The sequence below is a fragment of the Muscardinus avellanarius genome (genome assembly GCF_963383645.1).
Source record: "Muscardinus avellanarius genome assembly, chromosome: 7".
Lineage (NCBI taxonomy): Eukaryota > Metazoa > Chordata > Mammalia > Rodentia > Gliridae > Muscardinus > Muscardinus avellanarius.
In genome coordinates this window covers 22839428-22863150 of record NC_137793.1, presented here as the reverse complement: position 1 = coordinate 22863150, position 23723 = coordinate 22839428, and the positions used below count along the sequence as shown (strand labels likewise).

Here is a 23723-nt window from a genome sequence, read left to right as displayed (position 1 = left end):
GGCTATTATTTATTAGTATTAATATTTTCTTTTTCTCCTTAAGATCTTTCTTCATAGATCTAAGAGATGATTGTTTTAAGAACTGTACTTAAATTCTTCATTGACCATCAAGAGGCAAAGAATTACTTTAAGATTTTATACAGTAGTTAGCATTTAAAATCAACATTTTCTTTTCTGTTTTTGAAGTGTGTGTTAGTGACGAACAAAACTAAGTAATAACTGCAATGCTCCCCCCACCCCCATGGTACTGGAGGACTGAACCCAGAGACATTCTACCCTTGAGCTACACCTAGCCTACTTTTCAGTTTTACTCCAAAACAGGGTCTCACTAGGTTGATGAATGTTTCATTATTTGCTGAGGCTGTCCTCAAATCTGTGACCCTCCTGTTTCAGCCTGGCTCTGAAAATGCTTTAAAAAATGTGGTCATATTGTTTCTTTTTTTTTTTTTTTTTTTTTTTTTGCGGTATTGAGGATTGAACTCAGGAGCATTCTACCTCTGAGGTACATCCCCAGCCCTATTTTATTCTTTATTTTGAAACAGGGCTCACTAAGTTGTGGAGGGCCTCAAAGTTGTGGAGGCTGGCTGTGAATCTGCAATCCTCCGGTTTCAGCCTCCTAAGTACTGGGATTATAAGCGTGTGCCACCATGCCTGGTTAGTCATATTGCTTCTTATTTTTGCTTTTTCCTGTTCAAGTGTGCATTGTTTCTAAAAGTGAAACTAAATTCAATTTACAAAATTTAGAGGTATGTTGTAGTTTATTCTGTGCAACGAGCTAGACAAGAATTAAACCCATTTCCCTCTATAATAGTGGGCAGAGTTGGCCAAGAGGAATTCGTGAGATTCGAAAGGCAGAAGTCGAATAGTTGCCACAACTTACGAAAAGTTGTCGTGATTAGTGGTGGTGAGAATTAAGATGCAGAAATGCTTCTACATTCTGGTTTACACTTGAAACAAACTGTCTGGAATTACCAACCCTGCCCTGCAGACCAACAACCCCAGACCCATAACCCAGCACTCACAGCTATGCAGAGGCAGCAGCCTCTCACTGACTTGCAGGGCACACTTTTCCTCTCATTCCCATCCTATCAGGGTCACACCAGAGCAGCTGGAGGTGCCCAGCGTCTAGGTGTCTCTGCCAGCTCTAATGTCTATCCATGCCATTATTTCAGGAGAGTTGGTCAATAGTTTTTCTTCCTGAACCTCCAACTCTATCCTTTGGACTCATTTCTTCATCTTTACCCGAGACTGCACAAGGTATAATTTCTAAAATAAATCCTCTATTCCCTGTTTGAATCCTGCCTGACTCATACATCATGGTAACCATGTGTATACTTAAGAGATCAAGAAGGACTGAAACTCCTAGCAGAGCATGAAACATAGGACCAGCCTCTTCTTGATCTGCCTGAAACACTTCCATGTATGTTTTACTCTGTGTAATCTTAGAAATCCATGTGGCTTTGCTTATAATTTATTCATCAAAACAATAAATCCGATGTCTGCAAGTATAAAGTATATCTTTGGTACTTACTCAGTACCAATTCTGTACCCTCTTTCTATGATCTTATCCTAACCTTAGAGAAACTAATTCCATAAATATTCAATATAATACAAAATATTTATTCAATAGCTAATATGTGAGGTGCTGAGATATACAAATGCATTTAAAAAAGGTCTCTCCTCTGAGGATGTTCATTCTGGCTGGGAAAATAGATTTGTAGATTATTCTGCACATTGTGACAAATGCTACCAGATATATGTGTTAGGATGTTAGGTGAATAAAAGAAGAGACTAACTCTGCTTGGGCAGGAGGACAGAGGGGAGAGGCTTCGCAGAACAGGTTATGTTTCAAGGACCAATTGCAACCCCCCAGGTGGCCCTGGGGAAGAGGAGTAATTCTGGTGAAAAGGCCTGCAGGTCTAAGAAAGGAAGATATTGCAAGAGACAGTTTTCAACCACTGCTTTTCTACCTTAGCTTAGACATCAACTTAAACCAAGGTAGATGTTTCCTCTTATTCCCTTTCTCAAGACTAGCACTACATCCATGTGATAGAAAGAGCTAGAGTAATTTTGGAGGGTGAGGCGGTGGTGCATACCAACACAAGAGAGGTGGAGGACAACCAACAAGAGAAACTCGGGACCACAGGGGAAGTAAATATAGTATATCCTGCAACACAAGGTTTAATAGGCAGACCAAGAACTGTGATAGGAAAATGTTTATTGTTAAGGACTGGATAGTGAATCATTATGAAGTATTTAGGATCACTTTTACCTCTATGATAAAGTTGCAGTTTGGCATACATGTCTTGCCTTTTGGGCTATATCAGACACATATGAGTTAATTAGAATAGTAATTTGTATACTATTCTGTCCTTGCAAAGGTAGAATGATTAATATGTTTGAAATAGGAAACTGTATCTCCTTTTACTCAGTGGTGGCTATCAAAGACTGAAGGAAGCCAGGAGTGGTGATGTGTGCTTGTAATCCCAGTACCTGGGAGGCTGTGACACAAGAATTCCATTTCGTGGACAGCCTCGGCTATTTAGTGAGGCTCTTTGCAACAAAGCGAGACCCTGTTTTAAAATCAAGAATAAAAAATAGGGCCGAAGGTGTAGCTTGGAGGTAGAATGCGGTACTGGGGTTCCATCCCCAGTACCGCAAACACACACACACACACACAACACCCAAAAAAAGACTGTGAAGGAGAAGGTTGGCCAAGTCATCATTTATTCACACCAAGTCAGCTTTTTTCAACAGTCCTTTTTAAGTCCCTGTCCTCAAAAAGCTTACCTAGCAGTTAGAAAGCGTCCCATCGCTGTACGCAGAAGCCTCTCTCTGCTCAGCTCAGGCACCTCTCCAGGTGTGCCAACAGCCTGTGTTCTCACGCTGCACAGCTATACGGTCCCTTCTACTCGTTCCTAGCAGGGGACCACTGCGAGACGATGGCACAGCCAGGCTGGCAGCCACCGAAGCTGTGAACAGTTGCTTCGTTGGGACTACTGTCCCAACAGCACCCAAAGAAGCTATACACTTCTTCATGAAATAAAATAGACTTTGAAAGGCTAGAACCAAAAGACTTTCTATTTCCTCCATGGATGGGGGAAGCCCCGTCTTAGTTTTTCATCTTTAACGTTGGGCCTGGCTGAGATAGATACTGCAGCTATGCTGGGGCTCAGGGAAAAAGAGTACTTACTGTAAGCTGAATGGCTAACCCTGCCAATAAGAGAGGAGAAAACAGAGGACAGAGCTCTAGATTGTGGAATTGGCATCCTTACTCTTACTCATGTTGTAGTAGTTCAATAAATCTCATTAAGCAATAAGAAAAAGTAGCTGATTAATAAGCACAGAGGGATCCTGATTTAGATTGTTTGACTTATTAGAATATTTTCTTCATTATTAGCTTATATTAACTACATGTGTTTCTCCTCAACTTGGATGCTGTCCTTTATGGAGAGAGGCCTGTTATTGTTACTGTTAGTTTCTGACATTCAGAAGTATCATTCTGGACAAGTTGCAACACCTACATTCAGAGAAGGATATAAAAAGAAATTCTCCTCTTCTGTTCACTTCAAGTCCACATAGGTTTTATTAACTGCAGAGGGCCTAAGTAGCTGAGGCTGGCTGGGAACCTGCGATCATTCTGTCTCAGCCTCCCAAGTACTGGGATTATAGGTATATACTACCACATCCAGGTCAGGTCTATTAAAAAAAAATCCTCTGCCCCCAAGACTCCACAGCTTCCCTGTGTGACTGGCTGAAGAACGCCCTCTTTAGAAGACACTGTTCCACAAAAGGGGATGGCTTCAGCTGAAGAACTACAAAACAAAGTGATATTCTAACAGAAGATACATGCAGTACATAAGGTTGAGACTGAGTGTGGATTTTGAGTCATACAACCTAGTTTGAGTCTTAGCTCTTTCCTTTTTACCTGGGTATCTGAGGAGATTATTAACCTTTCAAAGCCACTGCTTTTTTTTATCTATAAGATGAGGATAATAATGCTTATAACCCACAAGGCTCTTATAGGAAGGGACAAAAAGTGTAAGTGCTTGCTTACCCATAGTAACTGGTACAGTGCTCAATAAATGTAAATTGTGACAATACACAGTACTGGAGGCTCATTTCTTTCTCCAGTCTAATAGCCTATGTGTACACTCGGAGGAGTTACAGTCTGGAAGAGGAAGATGAAGCTGGGTATCTTTGGTTTAGAATAATACCACTTCCCGCTAATCCTTTTCATTTACATGATTCAAAGGAAGGTCAATACTGTGTCTTTCAACTGCCTTCTTTCTGCTCCTTCAATCAGGAATTAGCTGCAGGGGTACCATTTGGCTATCTGCCTCCCTTCCCTCCAGTTCTTGTGCCTCAAGAGTACTCAGAAAAAGGTGAAGGGATAAGATATACATAGTAGCTTCTTATACCAGGAGGAAGTAACTATGAATGATTGATGCTGCTTCCTGGTTTATAAAACAATCCATTATATTGATTTGCTTTTCTTCTGCTCCTTTTAATCTCTAAAATTTGAAAGTGAATTTGGTATTTGGCTTTCAGCTCTACAAGTTGAGTGTCTTTCTGCATCACAAAGCAGTTATGGAAAGAGAACTGTAAGCTTTGTTCACCTTTCTTTACTTTTTTTAAATAAATTTTTATTGGTGCATTGCAGTCATACATCTCAAAGGGATAAAAAAAAAAAAACTTGTGTAGGTATACATGCACAATCACCCAATCAGCCTCTACCCAATCTCTACACCCCTCCCCTCCCCCTCCCTCCTACCCATGCTTGGCTTCCTGATTGACTTTGATATGTTTAAGTACATCATGTGCTTTAAAGAGTTTCCCTTATCCTCCCTCTTATCCCCTCAGATGTGTCACCTTCATTGCTCCTCTATAGGGTCCCTTCTTCATCTAGAGTTCCTCCTGTTACCCATTTCTCCCTAATATTTTGCACATGAAGAAAAGCATCTGATTTCTTATTTTTTTGTGGCATTTCACTCTAAATGCCATAATCTTTTTCACCCTATGGCTGGGCAAAATTCCACTGCGTACATATCCCATAGTTTTGAAATCCACTCATTCGTTGAAGGACATGTACAGGAATCCTAGACAACACATGTTTTCAGTAAGTGGGAATAAGTGTGGTGATCTTTCTGATTCAGCCTCCCAAGTATTGGGATTACTTGGTGTGCACCACCACGCTTGTCTTTTTTTTTTTTTTTTTTTTGGTGGTGGTACTGGGGTTCCTGGAAGCCCTTCTACCTCCGGGCTACACTCCCAGACCTATTTTTTTACATTTTTATTTGGAAACAGGGTCTCCTAAGCCAGTGCGCGCGGCTGGCTTCGAACCTGCGTGATCCTCCTGTCTCTGCCTCCCAAGCGCGGGGATTACAAGCGTGCGCCACCACGCCCGGCGGACACCTATTTTTAAAAATATTTTTATTTGGAAACAGGGTCTCCTAAGCCAGCGCGCGCGGCTGGCTTCGAACTTGCGCGATCCTCCTGTCTCTGCCTCCCAAGCGTGGGGATTACAAGCATGCGCCACCATGCCTGGCTCTGGCTTCTTATTATTTTTTTAAAGAGCAGTTCTAAATTCATAGCAAAACTGAAAGAAAGTAAAGTGATTCCCCATACACCGCATTCCCACATGTGCATGGCCTCCCTCACTGTCAACATGTCCCACCAGAGCGGCACATCTGTGGCAACCGATGAACCTGCACACATCATTATTACCCAGCGTTCATAGCTTAGCGTTCACCCTGCTGTTGTACACTCTGGGTTTGGACAAATGGATAACAGCAAGTATCAACCACTATGCTATCTCAGTTTCTGGCTCTAAGAACTCTTTGTGCTCTGCATAATCATCATTTCTCCCTTCCCTTGACCACTCACTTTCTGTGCTGTCTCTATGGTATTTCTTTTTCCAGGATGTCATCTGGTCAGTCATACAATTATGTGACCTTTCTGGACTGGCTTTTCAGTTAGTAATAGGCATTTAAAGTCCCTCCACGTCTTTTTATGGGTCGACAGCTCCTCTGTTTGTAGCACTAACACCTCATGTTTGTATATCCCAGAGTATTTTTACTGATTCATCTGGTGAAGGTTATCTTGGTTGTTTCCAAGTCTTGGACATTGTGGAAAAGGCTGTTATAAACATATGGATCCAGGTTATTGTGAGGACATGAACTTTCAACTCCTTTGGGAAAATACCAAAAAGCAGGACTATTGGATCATATGGTAAAAGTTTATCAGTTTAGTAAAAAGAAAGCCCATCAAAATGTCTTCTAAGTGGATGCACCACTTTGCATTCCTACAATGGATGAGTGAGAGTTCCTGTTGCTTTTTCCTGGTACCTAGATTTGCCTAATCCTGACGGACTCAACCCCGTTGCCAGTGATAACACTTACTATCTTCTAACTACCAGACTGCTCCTTTTCCAGGATTCCCACTGGAGTATCCAAAGGGCCTGGACTGGCCCCTGTTTTTCTTAATATATAATCTATTGAGTGAATGAATAAAGCTCACAAAGCTGAATGTACAAAATGGAAATGTTAAGTTTTTAGTTATTTCAGGACGAGTACAGCATTCACCGATCTTCTTGTAATCATTTAGATGTAGCTATATGATCACGATCCTCCATTCTTACAATGCTTCTAATGACACATGCTGATAATTTTCAAAGGTTTTTTTTTGGGGGGGGGATGGTACTAGAGATTAAATTCAGGGGCATTCTACTTTTGAGGTATACCCCAAGCCCTAATTAAAAAATTTTTTTTTTTTAATTCTGAGATAGAGTCCCACCATGTTGAGGAGGCTGGCCTTGAACCTGAGATTCTCCTGTCTCAGCCTCCCAAGTATTTGCTATTTTCATAGCCTTATTTATTTATTATTTTGCGGGTATGGGGATGAAACCCAGGGACATTCAACCTCTGAGTTATACCCCCTGCCCTGTTTTTTTTTTTTTTTAATTCTTTAATTTGAAACAGGGTCTCATTAAGTTTCGGAGTGCCTCACTAAGTAGCTGAGGCTGTCCTCGAACTGTGATCCTCTGGTCTCAGCCTCCCAAATGCTGGTATTACAAGCGTGCGCCACCACGCCCAGCTAAAAAAAAAAGTTTTTTAAACAGTGGCATCTTTTACAAGCAAATCTAGTGCAGCTATGTAGCTGGGTGGTTCTGGTCAAAGTGGCCACAGGGTCTCCTCTGGAGAGCCTCTGTGGCACTTTTACAGACCTATAGGGCTCTGCAAAACCCAGCATGCAAACCACTGGTCAGTTATCTGGGTGTAACAGTAGCTTGTACACCACTTTACAAACTTGATTTAGGAACAGTGTTATACCTTAAATGTACTTGGAGTATAAATTGCCTAAAAGATGGCAATTCTTAGATATGGTGTTCAATCATGGCTTAGTTCTATCCATTTATTTATTTATTTTTTTTGGGTGGTACTGGGGTTCCTGGAAGCCCTTCTACTTCCAGGCTATACTCCCAGACCTTTTTTTTTTTTTTTTTTTTTTTTTGAAACAGGGTCTCTTAAGCCAGCAAGGCTGGCTTAGAACCTGCGCGATCCTCCTGTCTCCACCTCCCAAGCGCGGGGATTACAAGCGTGTGCCACCACACCCGGCCGTTCTATCCATTTTTAAAGTTTAGATTTTCACATACTGAGCTTTCTTAAATCAGATACCTAGGAAAGCCTTAAAAGAAGTTCCACTGTGGCCAGTCTTAGGAAAATGGTCACTGTCTCTCCCTTTTGTGCACTCTTCAGCCAACAGATGTCACTAAGATACCAGTACCCACAGGCAGAGGGAAGATAAGAGTAGACAAATGGAAACTGAACATAAAAACATCCACTTCTTACAGCTGAGAAGTAGGTTTCCAAAGTAATAACATTTATTACACTGCATGCAACATTTTAACCAAAAATTTAAGAAAGAAATTTCTTTTATTAAGTTGCTCAGGCTGAAGGGATCAGAGCACTAAGTTTTGAAATACATGTTCTTGAAGCAATTTAAAACTCATTAGAAATAATAGGCTTGGGCTAGTAGAAAATGTGGTAAAATTTAATCCTCATCCAAATGTTACCTGGGCTGTACAAACAGGAAATTGTTTTGTGCTACTGTGGCTAACCTCATTGCTGACCCTGAGCTGTAACAGCAAGAACAGCTGAGAGCTGAAGCAAAATTAAAAACTTACATCAAAGTATATCATGACAGAATATAGATAAATAAAACAGCATATCAAAAGTATTATTTTTCTGCCAGTCTCACAGAGCAGTGAGGTGGAGGCATTCCACCAAACAGATAACAAATCAGGAACACTTAGGCAATGGGCCCTCCCCCCGCGCCACCCTAATCGGTGATCAGCCAGAGCTGCAGGAGAGGGGCAGAGAGGAAACCAGGGAGAACGGGGACAGAACAGAGCACACAATGTTCTGGCCTGTTTCCTCCACGGGCTTACCTTCCCTTCACCTTGGTTTACCAAAGACATAAATATGCTGGCTCTCCTGCGTCCTCCCAGTCACTCTTCCCCTCATCTTCCAGACTCCCGGATGGCAACCACATGATCTCCTCCCTCCAGTGAGCACGTGAGACTCTCCAGAGGTAAAAGCACAGTTATGAAACATCACAGAAGAAGGGAGAGACAAGTCAGCATGGCTGATGGGAGCCAGCATGGGAATCAGCAGAGGAAGAGAGAAATTTTTCCATTACGCCATGGAAAGTGCATATGTCAAAGTCACTGGTGACACGGTTGAAAGACATTCCACTGAACCTTTGATTTCCCCCAGTTTCTGAATAAAAATCACCAAACTTTAAAAAAAAAACAGTGCTTCATCACAAACACCAAGGTACAATCTTCCTATGGCAACTCCTAAGAGGCAATAAGGAATATAGAAAGATTATTGTCTAATGTTACCCTTAGAAGGAAAATCCAATCCAACTACTTGCTGGCAATGCAATATTTGAAAAACTCTTAACCTCTACTGAGCTTCAGTTTTAATTTCATGCTAGTTACGGTACTCAGAGTATTGTATAAGGATACAAGGATTTCTTACACATTTTCTGACTGATTCCTTATGACCATCTTATGAGGTTTATTTTCCCTATTATTTAAGCAAGAGAAGTTAAGCAACATGACTAAGGTCATATAACTAGTGAGTAGCAGATAATACCACCTACCTTGAGGATTCAACGGGGTAATGTATGATAAATGATCTAATATAGGAGCAGGTACATAGCAGCTGATTAAAAAATAGAAGCTATCAATGCTATTAGTCTAAATTGAACAGCAGAGCCTTACTCTATTCTCCTAGTCTTTCTTCAGGGTAAGAAAACTTACCTTACTGGCTTTTCTTCTCAAAAATGCTTTACAAGTTTTTTTTCTTTTTTTATTCTCCACTTTGATTCTTTTCTCCCTTTCCTTCCTCTCTTCTCTTCTTCCTCTTCCACTATAATCCTCACATAGTTATCTTTCTTAATTTTTGCCATCTGTGTTAGACAACCTCATAAAGACCAGAAAGCTTCTGAAGCCCATAGATTTGACATTGTTTTAGGAGACTCCTTATAGGGTCACTTGCTGAACATACATTCTATCTAGAGAGCCAATGGTACTGCAAGGGAATGAGGTCACCCTCTTATTAATGCCATTGCAATAGTGAATAAGCCCCAAAGGATGAACATTTAAATAACAGAAATGATCCAGGAAAAGGATCAGGAAACATATAACTTTGACTGGTAAAAGGAATCTAACATTCATGTAACTAAAGCTCTATTGATTACTAAGTATTGTTATATATGAACTGTTTCCTATTTGGAATTATTATTTCCTTAAAAAAGAAAAAAAAAGGGACTTGAAACTCCATATATTTTAGGCAGAAAAAAAAAGAAGCAAGGCAGTAGGGTCCAAGCAGGAGGCGTTCCTGCATAATAACGTCAGGGATTATAGGTCCTGTATTAGTATAGGCCAGTGAAGCACTGTCCAGAGAAGACTGGCTTTGTGACGGGAGAGAATGGCTCTGGACTAATGAGAGGCACATTCAGTGAGATCCTATTCCCTGTGACCCCGCTGCCTTTTATTCAGAGTAGCTCAATTAACCCCTCTAATCTTAAGTAGGCAGGTACAGACCAGTAGGTATTTATTATTCCCAATTTTATGCTTATGCACTAGGTAGAGGGGTATAGTGTCTTAACTGAAAGTTGTGGAATTAACAGGCACTGGTATTTGGATTGGCACAAAGATCTTTCTTTTTCCTTTTCTTTCTTTTTTTCCCTTTTTTTTGTGGTGCTGGGGACTGAACCCAGAGGAATTCTATTTTGAGGTTACACCACCAGCCCCACTTAAAAAAATATTTTTTGTTGTTGTTTTGAAATAGAGTCTTACTAGCTTGCTGAGTACTGTTATGTTGCTGAGGCTGTCCTTGAACCTATGATCTTTCTGTCTCAACCTCCCAAGTACTGGGATTGCAGGTGTGTGCCACCACACCTGGCTGGAACTCAGATCTTTTAATCTCCCCAAGTTCTGCTTTTTAAAAAATATATCACGTTGGTTTTGGAATGACATTGAAAGGAATGAGGCGTCCAATGCAAGTAATGCAAACCGTGCCTTTTTTTTTTTTTGGCACTAGGGATTGGACCAAGTGACATTCTACCTCCAAGCTATACCCCCACCTCTATTTTATATTTTGAACCAGTGTCTCCTTGGTTGATAAGTCTCACTAGTTGCTGAGGCAGTCCCTGAACCTGCGATCCTCCTGTCTCAGCCTCCCAAGTATTGGGGTAATAAGTGTATGCCACTAAGCCTGGCTGGCACACTGTATTTAGACTAAATAAGAAGAGAGTCACTTTTGCTTCTAGGAGGCAAAATGTTTCTTATATGTTTTTAATGTATCTATTTACTTTCTTTTTTGGGGGGGCAGTACTGGGTTTTGAACCCAGGGGCATTCTACCTCTGACCTAGACCCCCAGCCCTATTTTTTATTCTTTATTTTGATATAGCGTCTCACTAAGTTGTGGAGGCCTCACTTGTAGCTGAGGCTGGCTATGAAACTGTGATCTTCCTGTCTCAGCCTCCTGAGTACTGGGATTACAAGCGTTCACTATCATGTCCAGATTAATGTTTCTCTTTTCAAAGAGATACAAAGTTGTGGGAATGTAGTTACTAATAAAAATGAGACTGTAAATTTGCTATTTCAAATAGGTGGTTTCTATAGTTTTTAAACATAGTCAAGCTCCACAAATCAAATGTGCAATTAAAACTAAGCATTTTTAAACAAAGGTCTATCATTTATACAGCTCAAAGCAGCAGGATGTTTCCAATAAAGTAAAAAAAAATTTTGTGGTACTGGGGATAGAACCCAGGGGCAATCTAACTCCAAGCTACACTGCCCTACATATACATATACATATACATATACATATACATATACATATACATATACATATACATATACATACACACACACACACACACACACACACACACACACACACACATATTTTTTTGCAGGTCTGGGGATAGAACCTAGGGGCATTCCACCTCTGAGCTATACCCCCTGCCCTATTTTTTATTCTTTTTTTTTTTTTGGCGGCACTGGGGGTGGAACCCAGAGGCTTTCTACCTCTGGGCTACACTCCTAGACCTATTTTATATTTTATATGGAAACGGGGTCTAAGTTGCTGAGAGTCTCACTAAGTAGCTGAGACTGGCTTGGAACCTGTGCGATCGTCCTGTCTCAGCCTCCTAAGCACAGGGATTACAAGCGTGCGCCACCACGCCTGGTTCATTCGTTCTTTCTTTTTTTCTTTCTTTCTTTCTTTTTTTTTTTTGTGGTATTGGGGTTCCTGGAAGCCCTTTTACCTCCAGGCTACACTCCCAGACCTATTTTTACATTTTTTTAATTTGGAAACAAGGTCTCCTAAACCAGCGCGCGCGGCTGGCTTCGAACCTGCGCGATCCTCCTGTCTCTGCCTCCCAAGCACGGGGATTACAAGCGTGCGCCACCACGCCCGGTTTATTCTTTATTTTGAAACAGGGTCTCACTGAGTTGTAGAGGGCCTTACTAAGTAGCTGAGGCAGTCCGCAAACTGCAATCCTCCGGTCTCAGCTTCCCGAATGCTAGGATTACAAATGTGCACCACCATGCCCGGTAAGTAAAAACAAATTTAAAAAATATTCTTTGGGGGTATTTTTAAATGACAGGCATTTACTTTTTTAAAAAGTACTACGTTTTGAACAGTTGATCCTACATGCACATATACATACATAATTAAAGAAGCTTTACAAAATTTTGTAAAATTTGTTTCTGGGAATTCAAAAGAAATGAGAATCAGGCAATTTTTGAGGTTAAACATACTTCAGAATCAGCTATTTAGAAAAGACAAGACAGGCAAAATGGAGAGGACAAGAAGAAAAGGATGAAAGAAAACTTCTGTTGGGTAGAAGTGCACTGAAGAGCTCCACTTACAATTAGCATCAGTCAGAGTGCACCAGATTGGATAGCAGAGAATTTTCATCCATCCCATTTCCATCCTTGTACATAGAAGTCTCAAAGAACAGAGAATTTCATTGACGAGATTGTCAGAATTGGCAAAGTATTAGGGTTTACGGTAGACCTTAGGCTCAAACTGTTAACCAAATTCTAAAAATTTTATACTGTGATTGAATATGACAATCTTTTTTTTTTCTTTCGGTACTGGGGATGGAACCCAGGGGACTGTACCTCTGACCTACACCCCCAGCCTTATTTTTTAGTAGTTTATTTTTGAAACAGGGTCTCACTGAGTTGCAAAGAGCCTCGCTAAGTAGCTGAGGCTGTTTGTGAACCACGATCCTCCTGTCTCCACCTCCCGAGTGCTGGGATTACAAGTGTGTGCCACCACGCCCGGCTGAATAGGACAACTTTTACTTCAGAACTTTGCTTCTAAGAGTGTGGTACCCCAAATTTCCCTGTAAGAAAACATTTATTGCTCTTTATAAGGATTTCTCCTCCAAATTCTGAGACATACTGGTCTAAGCATTCCTGGACTCAAGATTTTTAAATCCCTGATGTAAGTTTGAGCAATTTTAAGTATGCTATAACTTTTTAATATTCTATCTAGCATACTCTTCTTACTTACTGACACTGCAGTTTTATCTAAAAGAAATTCACTGAGCTGGCCAGGCATGCCACTTACTTCTTCTGATGCCAATATGATAGCTCTCTGGCTTTCTGCACTATTACCCACTTCACAAATTCATACAGATATGAAGGTTTGAAAGAACAAAATAACTAACATCTTTCTTTCCTCCAAAGAGATAAAGTTATATTGCAGAGACAAATAAGGAAAAGGACACTCACCATAAGTGCAAATCATTTTACTAGCTTCTCTGAAGAGAAGAATTCCATTAGGAGACGATACATCAAAATTCAGACGCTGGGACCTAAGAAATACAGACAGCAAAAAATTAAACTATACGTGCAGGTAAAACAAAACCAAATATAGGTATAAAATGTCCAGCATTTTCATCTATTACAAGCAGCATCCCTTAACATCCCACTGCAATCAACAATTGTTGCTAAATTAGTATACATATATACTAATTTTCTCACTATAAAAATACTAGGACAATTAGGAGTTATTTTTCCTTATTCGCTAATTCAAAGAGCTTATTTCTTACCAATCACCATGATAATGTGACAGGATGTCACCTTCTTCCTTATCCTTTCTCCTTCCATGCAAAGTGATTGGCAGATATATATATATATGTTTATAAAGCTACTTTTATAGTTCTACATTAGACATCTCTATATGTCTAATTCACATTTTTAAAACAAATTCTAAAGTGACAGGAAATGTAGGCACCTTTAATATTGTACAAATGCATAATAATTTCATACTTGAAGCATATTTCAAACACATACACACTATATATGTGCATATATATACATATATGCATATATATGCATATACATATATATATTGCAGTTCCCACTGCATACAGCTTAAGCAAAGAAAAACAAATGCCAGAAGTTCTGTAAGGACAATTTTACTTAGCTGTTTTTTTTTTTTTTTTTTTTTTTTTGGTGGTACTGGGGGTGGAACCCAGAGGTTTTCTAACTCCGGGCTACACTCCCAGACCTATTTTATACTTTATTTGGAAGCAGGGTCTCACTAAGTTGCTGAGAGCCTCACTAAGTAACTGAGGCTGGCTTCGAACCTGTGCGATCCCCCTGTCTCAGGTTCCCAAGCGTGGGGATTACAAGCATGCGCCACCACACCCAGCTACTTAGCTGGTTTCTGAAGGCAAGGGAACGGGCAAAGGACTGACAAGCCACCCTGACAGACATCTACTTTTTTTTAAAAAAATACTTATTTTGTTACATTGTAGTCTCACATCATCCTGTAGTTTAGAGTGAAATTGACAAACATGCACACAGCACTTGCTGCTTTAAACATTTTCTTGGGTTTGGGTGGCTCATATGCCCTGTTGCTATTCTTTTAAGATAAAATGGTATGTTTAAAAAATAATTAGCAGCCGGGCGTGGTGGCGCACACTTGTAATCCCCGAGCTTGGGAGGCAGAGACAGGAGGATCGCGCTGGTTTGGAGCCAGCCTCCCTGGCTTAAGAGACCCTGTTTCTGGGAGTGTAGCCCAGAGGTTGAAGGGCTTCCAGGAACCCCAGTACCACCAAGAAAAAAAAAAAAAAAAAAAAAAAAAAGCAAAAATACTCCAAACCCAACCCAAAATCAAATAAAACCCCAAAAGGAAAGGCACTGTGAATGTTCTGTTTTCCAGGAATAGAATGAACTACTGTTTTCCCCTGGGTTTCCAAAATACTTTATGTACAATGATAATATCTTTCTTAGAAATATTATGAATATTTATAATTATATTGATAATGAATAACTATATGCAAACAGCCATGCAGTCCCTGATTGATGAAAATAACTGCATATATATAATCTGTATTAGATTCTAAAGAAATATAGATAACATATTTTCCAAGATAATTGGTGTTCACCAGGTAATTTTGAGAACATTTGTGCTAGATGTGAATTATCTACCCATGGAAGACATAAACTGCTTCATAATATACAGTGAAATGATTTTTTCCTTTAGTATTATTATATCACTAATATATAATATTGATTACCTGACTCAAAAAACTGACATTCAATGAAAAATAACATACTTCTAATATAAAATACAAAGCCAATCTTCCTTTTATATTAATGTATCCAAGAGAATGGCTTAAAAAGAACTAATAGCTTTCAAAGGAATAATACATTTCTTTATTTGCTAGGTCTTTTTCTATCTCTTGTTTTCGAGTAAAAATTTCAAATTATTGCTATGAACAATTCATCAACAGAGATAAAATTAGAGCTGCAACCCATACTCCTTCCCTGTCTAGGCATCTCCCTTCCAACATGCTGCTTATAAAGAGGCACTGATGAAACAAGATGGCTAACTGACAGGTAATTTGGTGCTAAGCAATATCCACAATGACATATTTTAAAGAGGTAAACACAATTAGCTAGTCACAGTTTTTCTCTATGTCCTTGCTAATAGTTATATGTAGTGTTTGAATCTTTGCTGATCTATACAAATTATAAGGGCAACTAGGAAATTTCTGAGAAGCATTGCTTTCAATGAAAACTGCGAGTACGTAAACCACATGCAAATACATGCATTCTGGCATGGAGGAAGCAGCATAACTCAGCAGTCAAAGCAGGGACGATCCCGGGACTCCTGCCAACCACCACGTGTCCATGAGTGGCTCTGAGTCTGGCTCCTTATGTGTAACATGAAGCATCTCACTCCGAGACCACCAGACTTGTGTCCTGCTTTAGCATCTATAGAACTGAAGTTAAGCAATGAAACAGCTACAATAGCTGTGCTTCCCTCCATCTTGTGATTTTTAGTGTTTTAAATAATGGTGGCTGATCACACTTCCCAAAGTCTCCATATATACCTAACTATACCGCTTTCTCTCTCTTAACCTCAGACATCTAAGTACATCAAACCCCCAACCCCCCCCCTTCATCTCTCCTCTTTTTTTAACCTGTCTCCAATGCTGTTGTTTTCCCGAGCACCTTCAGGTTTTGTTTCTGGGCTCTTGCTGAGCTTTGAACAGCATGGAGGCAGGGTGGACCTGCGGTGCTGGCCCCAGCGGCAGGCTGCTTCTCTACTTCCTGTTTTACTGCTCACCTGTTTTGCATCAGTTCTGCCATGAGTTTCAAAACGGGAGTTGTACATGCTGGCTCTCTGTACCACTGTTCAATAGCCTTCTGAAGAATTGGAAGATATGTTGGGTACCTTTTATAAAGTCTGTTAAGGAACTTAAGGGTAAAAAAAATACCGTACCTGAGGAATAATACCACTAAAAAGTTAAAAAAAAGTTCTATGTTTAATACACAATAGTAATTTTAGAAATTACTTTTTTTTTTTTTTTGCAGGCCTGGGGATGGAACCCAGAGGTATTTTACCTCCGAGCTACACCCCCTGCCCTATTTTTTATTCTTTATTTTGAAACAGGGTCTCACTGAGTTGCGGAGGGCCTCACTAAGTAGCTGAGGCTGCCCGCGAACCGCGATCCTCAGGTCTCAGCCTCCTGAAGGCTGCTTAGTCCCACCATAGCTTCAAGAAACATCTGGTGGATGGGCGTGGTGGTGCATGCATGTATTCCCAGTGCTTGGGAGCCTGAGACAGGAGGATGATGCAGATTTGAAGCCAGCCTCAGCTTTAGTGAGGCTCTCAGCAACTTAGTGATAGCCTGTTTCCAAATAAAATATAAAATAGGTCTGGGAGTATAGCCCAGAGGCAGAAAGCCTCTGGGTTTCATTTCCAGTAAACAACCACCCCCCCCGCCCCCACAACCCATCTGGCGTATTGCTTGAAGCAAAGCTCTGGGCAACTATTAATCTACTCAAGGTCAGTGCTATTGCAAGGTAGTCCCATGTACACACAAGAGGAAATCCTCAAACATTCTCATCAGTATCAAGGAGCACATGCCTTCTGATAAGCCTATGTGCCAGGGACCATTAGACCCTGAAAACGCTGACTCAGTTCCACTGCCCTTTTATTTTTATTTTTTTGTGGTACTGGGGGTAGAACCCAGGAGCTTTCTACCTCCGGGCTATACTCCCAGACCTATTTTTATACTTTATTTGGAAACAGGGTCTCACTAAATTGCTGAGAGCCTCACTGTAGCTGAAGCTGGCTTCAAACCTGTGCGATCCTCCTGTCTCAGCCTCCCAAGCGCTGGGATTACAAGCGTGCGCTACCACGCCTGGCTCTCACTGTCCCCTTAGCCTACAACTGGCCTCCTCCTTGCTAATAGGCAAACAAATACAGATTAAGGTCCAAAGCTACAGCAGAAAAACTTTTGAGCGTACCAGTGCCTTGCCTTTCTTTTTCTTTTCCCAACTCCCCAGTCTCTCTTTGTGCTGTTTTCCAATGTACTTGCCTCTGTTTCAGGGGAAAATGCTGGAATGAATCACTGAATGATGTTCTTTTTCTATGCGGTATTGGTAGAGAGCTCCAAGATGATTAACTCACAAGTTTCTTCCCTGCTCTTGAAATAAATGTCAAGTACCTCAGCTCTTTAAGATCTGGCCCCTGCCTCCCTCGAGCCTCATCTCTTAGCACTTCTGCTCTTGCTATTTGTAATTCCCTGTAAATCCACTGATGCCAACTTATCTCCATTCCTTTATACACTGCTTCCTTCTAACAACACACTCCTGTCTTCCTATACCTAGCTCAAATTGCACCTCCTCTGGGATGTTTTCTCCATTTTATCAGAAGGTATCAATATCTTCTTCATCTAAGTTCAGTAAACACTCTTGATCACAGCTCTAACAGTGACTCAAGATTGTTTGTATTACTGTCCCATTAGTCAGAAGCTTCTAAACTAATTTGGCTTACTACCTCTTTTCAGAAACAACAACAACAAAACAAACTTTATCTCCCCACCTTCGAACTCTACCTCTTCAAGTGAATACACAGAAAGACGCAACGACAAATTTGCCTCTTTTTATGCATCTATATTTAATTCTAGAACCCCTTGGGGGGGTGGTAGGGTCCACTTTGAGAACTCATGTATTGGACTCTGAACTTCTAAAGGACAGAAACCTGTGCTTCCCTACCATCTTCCTGCTAATTCCCATTTGCCCCTGGAGTTTCAAAACAGGTGTCAATTACTCCAGGAAGCCTTCTGCGATGACACCACATGCAGTCCTGACCCCAATCTGGGTTGGGAGTGATTCCTGGGTTTACCTGTCAGAACACTTGTCTACCTACCTCTCCACTTAAAAGCTTCCTGAAGGCAGAGACCACATACTTTTATATGTATAGGCCTGGCACAGAGTAGATTTCAATAAATATTTGTTGCTATAAATCTGCCTACCTATAAATGAGGTACAACATATTTGATTAGAACTCCCTATTTGATTTTTTTATCTGCACATTTCACTTTGAAGCTTTAGGAAATAATTTAACAATTTACAGTAACTATTAATGTAAATTAATAGTAATTTACAATATTTAATAGTTTTCAATAAAAATAAATCCTCTAAAGCCTTTAGAGTGGCATATCCTTAAAAATTCAAGAGGCAATGTTTGCCCCACTTGAGACACCATGTTAAGGCTGTTATGTTTATACTGAAATAATTCCACACTGTATTCGAGTTTCCAGAGACAGTAGTGAGCAAAACATTAGAAACATCTTTGCCCTCATGGAATTTATATTATAATAAGACAGAAAACAAAATAAATATATAGCATGTTAGAAAGTATTATAAAGAAAAATAAAGCAGGAAATGGAGATAAAATATATGTATATGTGTCGGTTTCAGCTAGATGAAAACAATAAAAATATAAAAATGAACTTTATTGTTTACTTTAGCTATTGTCAGATAACTTACTGTTTTGTGTTTCCCATATTTTTGATAGATGATAGATGCTATGTGCTATGTACTGTAGCAGGGGCCAGGGACTCAGCTAAGAAAGGCATATTTTTTATTCCTGGGAATATGTACTTTATCAGGATGGCAGACACAAAAGGAATGACCAGAACACTAGAATGCTGAAGCCATGCCAGAGGAGCACAGGTGAGAAAATATTCCACCAAGAGCTCTGAGCACAAACCCAGGGACCATTAGTGGGAGAGCATTAGAAAGGCTCATCAGGAAACTGAAAAGATCCAAATATCAGAACCTAAGAACATGAGAGGTGCACACAGGTCCCTTTGCAAAGTACTCTAAAGGCATTAGGATCATCATACTTTTTAGAGTGTAATGCATTCACTATGAGATAAAGCCAGGGATATGAGGGGATGCTTCCTTTTCTGTGTGGAATGAGACTGGTGACAATTGTAATATGCTTCTGACAGAGGTGACTGCCACAGAGAAAATGAGTGATTATTGGAAAACAGAGCAGAGGTCTACTAAGCAGGGGAGGTTAAAAGGGCAGGAGAGTGAGTGCCAGGCTCAAATTACAGGGTGAGAGTCAGAACCCACTTTAGGAGTTTAATTTTCCAGTGGCACTGTGAGGACAAGAAAGAGAACAGGAGCCTCTAGGTAGGAAAGGCATGGATCTAACTGATTTTACCTAGACGTTTCTCAATGAACTCTGAAGGTCCATATCAGATAAATGAGAAATCAAAGGCATTAATATGACATTGTCTTGTTGGGTATCAAGTATAAAAATGTGAAAAGTATCTGATCTGCTTCCTTACAACATCCATCCATCCATCCATCTATCCATCTACTCATCCATCCATCCATCCATCCATCCATCCACCCACCCACCCACCCACCTATCCATTCATCCATCCTTAGTAGTTACCATGTGCTGGACCCCAAGAAAGCAGTAACGAGTAAGAACTAATTCTTTCCCTCTTGGATTTCACTGTAGAGAAAGCATCACAATGTACATGAGGCAACATGTCTGTGTGTTTTCATTAAAAACATCAGAAGATAAAGGATTTGGGGATGTGGTTCCAGAACAGAAACAGCCTGCCAATACAGTTTATCTTACAGACACTCCATGAACATGCAAACTCCCATACCTTTGAAGGCAACTGTGCTGCTGGATGCCTTTTCTCTTTCTTGTCCGGTAGGGGTTGCAAAGGGCCTAAGTAGCTGAGGCTGACCATGAACCTGGACCCTCTGTCTCAGCCTCCCAAATGCATGCGCCACCACACGGTTTAGATTATGAACTTTTAAAGAGCAATAATTCATTATTGTGCTCCTTGTGCCTGGCATAGAACAAATACTCAAAACATGTCTGCTGAAAAGTGTTTTTTTCAGGTTTACTTTCTTCCCTATGTCAATTTGCTCAACATATTGCCAGTTATTTTCTTCTTGAAATACAGTTCTTCTGGGCACAGCGGTAGTTGTCCCAGCTATTTGGGAGGCTAAGGTAGGAGAACTGCTTGAGGACAGGAATTCAAGACCAGCTTAGGCAATGTAACAGGACCCCTTTGAAGGAAGGAAGGAAAGAAGGAAGGAAATAGAATGTAGCTCTGATTTTGTTAGTCAACCAAAACCACTGAAACTCATTCCTATGGAATATGGTTCTACATTCTATAGCTTGATATTAAAGTCTCAGGCAAATGACATTCCCAACCACAAAGTTCCTGGTATCTATAATAAAACATCTCTGCTACTCCTTCCTTAACTTGGTTATTAGGTCAAGTGAAAATCTCTCTTCCTATTTCCACATGGTTCAGTCCTACTTATTTGGTATAATCCAGGGCAATATTCATCACCTTTACAAAGCATTTCCTGATCCCCTATTTAACAATCACTTTCCTATTTGCAATTTTGTTAAGGCATTTGCCACTTTCTATATGTTACTACATGTCATTATGTATCTATCTGACTCTTCTGCACTACAGTCTCATTTGGGGGTAGGACTTGTCTCAGTAATCTGTAAACAAGCTGAGTATGAGCTGGGCGTGGTGGCCTATGCTTGTAATCTTAGCATTTGGGAGGCTGAGACAGGAGGAGGGAGGTTCAAGGCCAGCCTCAGCTACTTAGTGAGGCCCCTTGCAACTCAGTGAGACATTGTTTCAAAATAAAGAATAAAATATGGGGTGTGGCTTGAAGGTTGAATGCCCCTGGGTTCCGTCCCCCATACTGCAAAACAAAACAAAACAAAACAAAACAAAACAAAACAATCCCCAAACCAAACCAAGCTGAGTACATTGGGATAAAGAAGCCCAGTTTGCTGAGGAAGTTGACCCATAGGATTCCTTCATCTCATTGTATTAGGAAAGGGAGTGACAGCAGTGGTATACTGACTTTGCACCAAACACTGTACTAGGACCTTTACATAATCATAGACTCAAAATACTTCTTAGAACTGTGAAATGGCTATTATTAGCTGTATTTTGTGGAAGAGCAAACTGTGATTCTGAGACATTAAGTAATTTACCAGATTTTTAAGTGGTAAAACCAGGACTGGAATCTAAGACTATCTTATTCCAAAGCATATGTTCTACTGCATATCTCATTGTCTTGCCTTTCTTTGTATGTATTTATGCACAGTGATAAATACCACTGATAGCCTGACTGAAAAATAGTGACCTTGTAGATCATATGACAATTAAAAGACTGAGAGAAAGCTGGGCGCAGGGGCACACACCTGTAATCCCAATACTTAGCAGGCTGAGACAAGAGAACTGCAGGTTTGGGACTAGCATGAGCAATTTAGTGAGACCTTGGTTCAAAATAATAGATAAAAAGGGGATGGGGGTGTAGCCTGGAGGTAGAATGTCCCTGGGTTCAATCCTAAGTACCACCATCAAAAAACAAAAACAGTAAGACTGTGAGAAAATAATGTCAATATATATTATTATTTCTTATTATTATTTTGTTTCTGTCTGGATTTTTGATATGTCAGTCTAAGGATAGCTGAAAAAAGTTTAAATAAGGTGACCAAATGCACTGCAAGGTGAGGTGTTTTCTTATTGTTGCATTCTCACTACAGGGCACAGAAGTGTACCAGTGATTCTCCTTTAGTTCTCTAGTTGTGGAAACAATTTGTCAAGATGGTTGCTGTGTAGTTTCAGGCAATTTGGTTTTGGAAGGACAGAGTGATAAGCAATGGAGTTTGTGTAGCAGTTAATGCAGTCAGTGTTTATAGAAATGTTTTTGAATTAAATAGCTAACCACTAAAATAGCATTTTATTAAATAATCGCCATAAATAAAATGCATTTTGACTTTAAGATGACATGTGCTCTTATAGGAATATTTCTTCTGCATTCTAAGGATTGTATAACAAATTAAAGAACATACATTTATGTGGATAAAAAGCAAATACACTTTCCCCAGCAGTAATGTGGGAATCATCACTGACGGTTTGACATATCAATATTTCAGGAAGAATAAATGACTTTCATATCCATATTTTTTATCATATACTTATTCATTTTTGCATTACTGAATACTTTGGAAAGAATCTGTACTTTATCACCTGAAACTGCTTAAAGTATTTGGAAATATTTTAATAAAGCTTTTTGAATTATCAAATAATGTAACTTTTAAACAAATTTTTACTATTATTATAAATATTTGCTCTTCATCCCTTGCCCAAAGGAAAACTATAAATCTTGTCTCAACTGAATGAACACCATTTATCATATTCATTTTGTTGTCAATACAATTATGAAAAGCCTTTGGCCTTTTCCCAAGGAAGCTGATTTGCTACTGAAACTCAATTATTATAAGCAAGGCCAGTACCAAACCACTGCATTTGGCAATCTAACAGAGCTTCCTGCATAACTGACACTCCGCCCTCAGCCCCTGACCCTAATAACTTCAACATCTATGGTCAAATGGAGGAGACAATGGTTTCTAGTTCAAAACAAAACATTAAGTCCCAAGGTTTTCCATTTGCTATTTTCTGCCATCTGCTGGACAAAAGTTTCATTTCAGATAGGTGCCCAAAAGGAGCTAACTAAAGAAATGGAAAACAGATTTTATTTTTTGACACTGATGGGAAAGTTTCTGACATGAATTCTTGGCCAAAATTATTAAAGAGGAAAACACAAAATGTTAATTGTGGGAATTCCTAGGACTATAGCTTGGGTTCAAGAGCACCATCAATTTTAAAGTGCCCAAACCAAATTTTTATAATTCTCCACATAGATGAAAAGTTTTGGCCTTGGGAGTAGCTATTTATGTTTAGAGAAATAAAACTGTAATTCCAATTCATATCTGAAAGAATTGTAAGCCTTTCCATGTTAAAATTTACAGTCTCTGTACATGTCTGTTACATGCTTATATAAAGCATGTACTTGATTATTCAGTGACATGGAAAAATTCTTTATCTAAATCTTTTTGGGCACATAAATCTGAGAAGATTTAACACTAGTCAAATTAACATTTAAAATATTTGATAATGAGACAGGCATAATGGCACATGCTTGCAATCCAAGCAATTAGGAAACAGGAGGATTGCAGGTTCAAAGATAGCCTCGGAAACTTAGACCCTAAACCAACTTAGTGAGACTCTGTTTCAAATATAAAATGATAAAAAGGGTGGGGGGCATAGCTCAGAGGTATTTTATTTTTGTACCTGGGTTCAATCCCCAGTACCTGCAATGAAATAAAATATTTACCAATGCATATAGTTCTCCCTAAAACATGCCCAGACCCCCCATTTTGGGCCACAACTTTGACATAGCAGTTGAAGACCACTTTTAAGAAGTTTCTACTGCAGTTTATGAAGGAAGTCTAAATAAGAAAGG

General features: G+C 39.8%; 1 protein-coding gene across 1 annotated transcript in view; it reads right to left on the bottom strand.

Moving 5' to 3' along the window:
• The window catches only part of RANBP17 (RAN binding protein 17), a gene marked incomplete at both ends in the record, with an annotated part of 325987 nt that overhangs the window by 51356 nt on the left and 250908 nt on the right, over positions 1 to 23723 (bottom strand). The window contains 2 exons of the mRNA XM_080698633.1: positions 13326 to 13408; positions 16177 to 16284. Coding sequence (XP_080554759.1) covers positions 13326 to 13408; positions 16177 to 16284 — 191 coding nt within the window. The remainder of the gene's footprint in view (positions 1 to 13325; positions 13409 to 16176; positions 16285 to 23723) is intronic.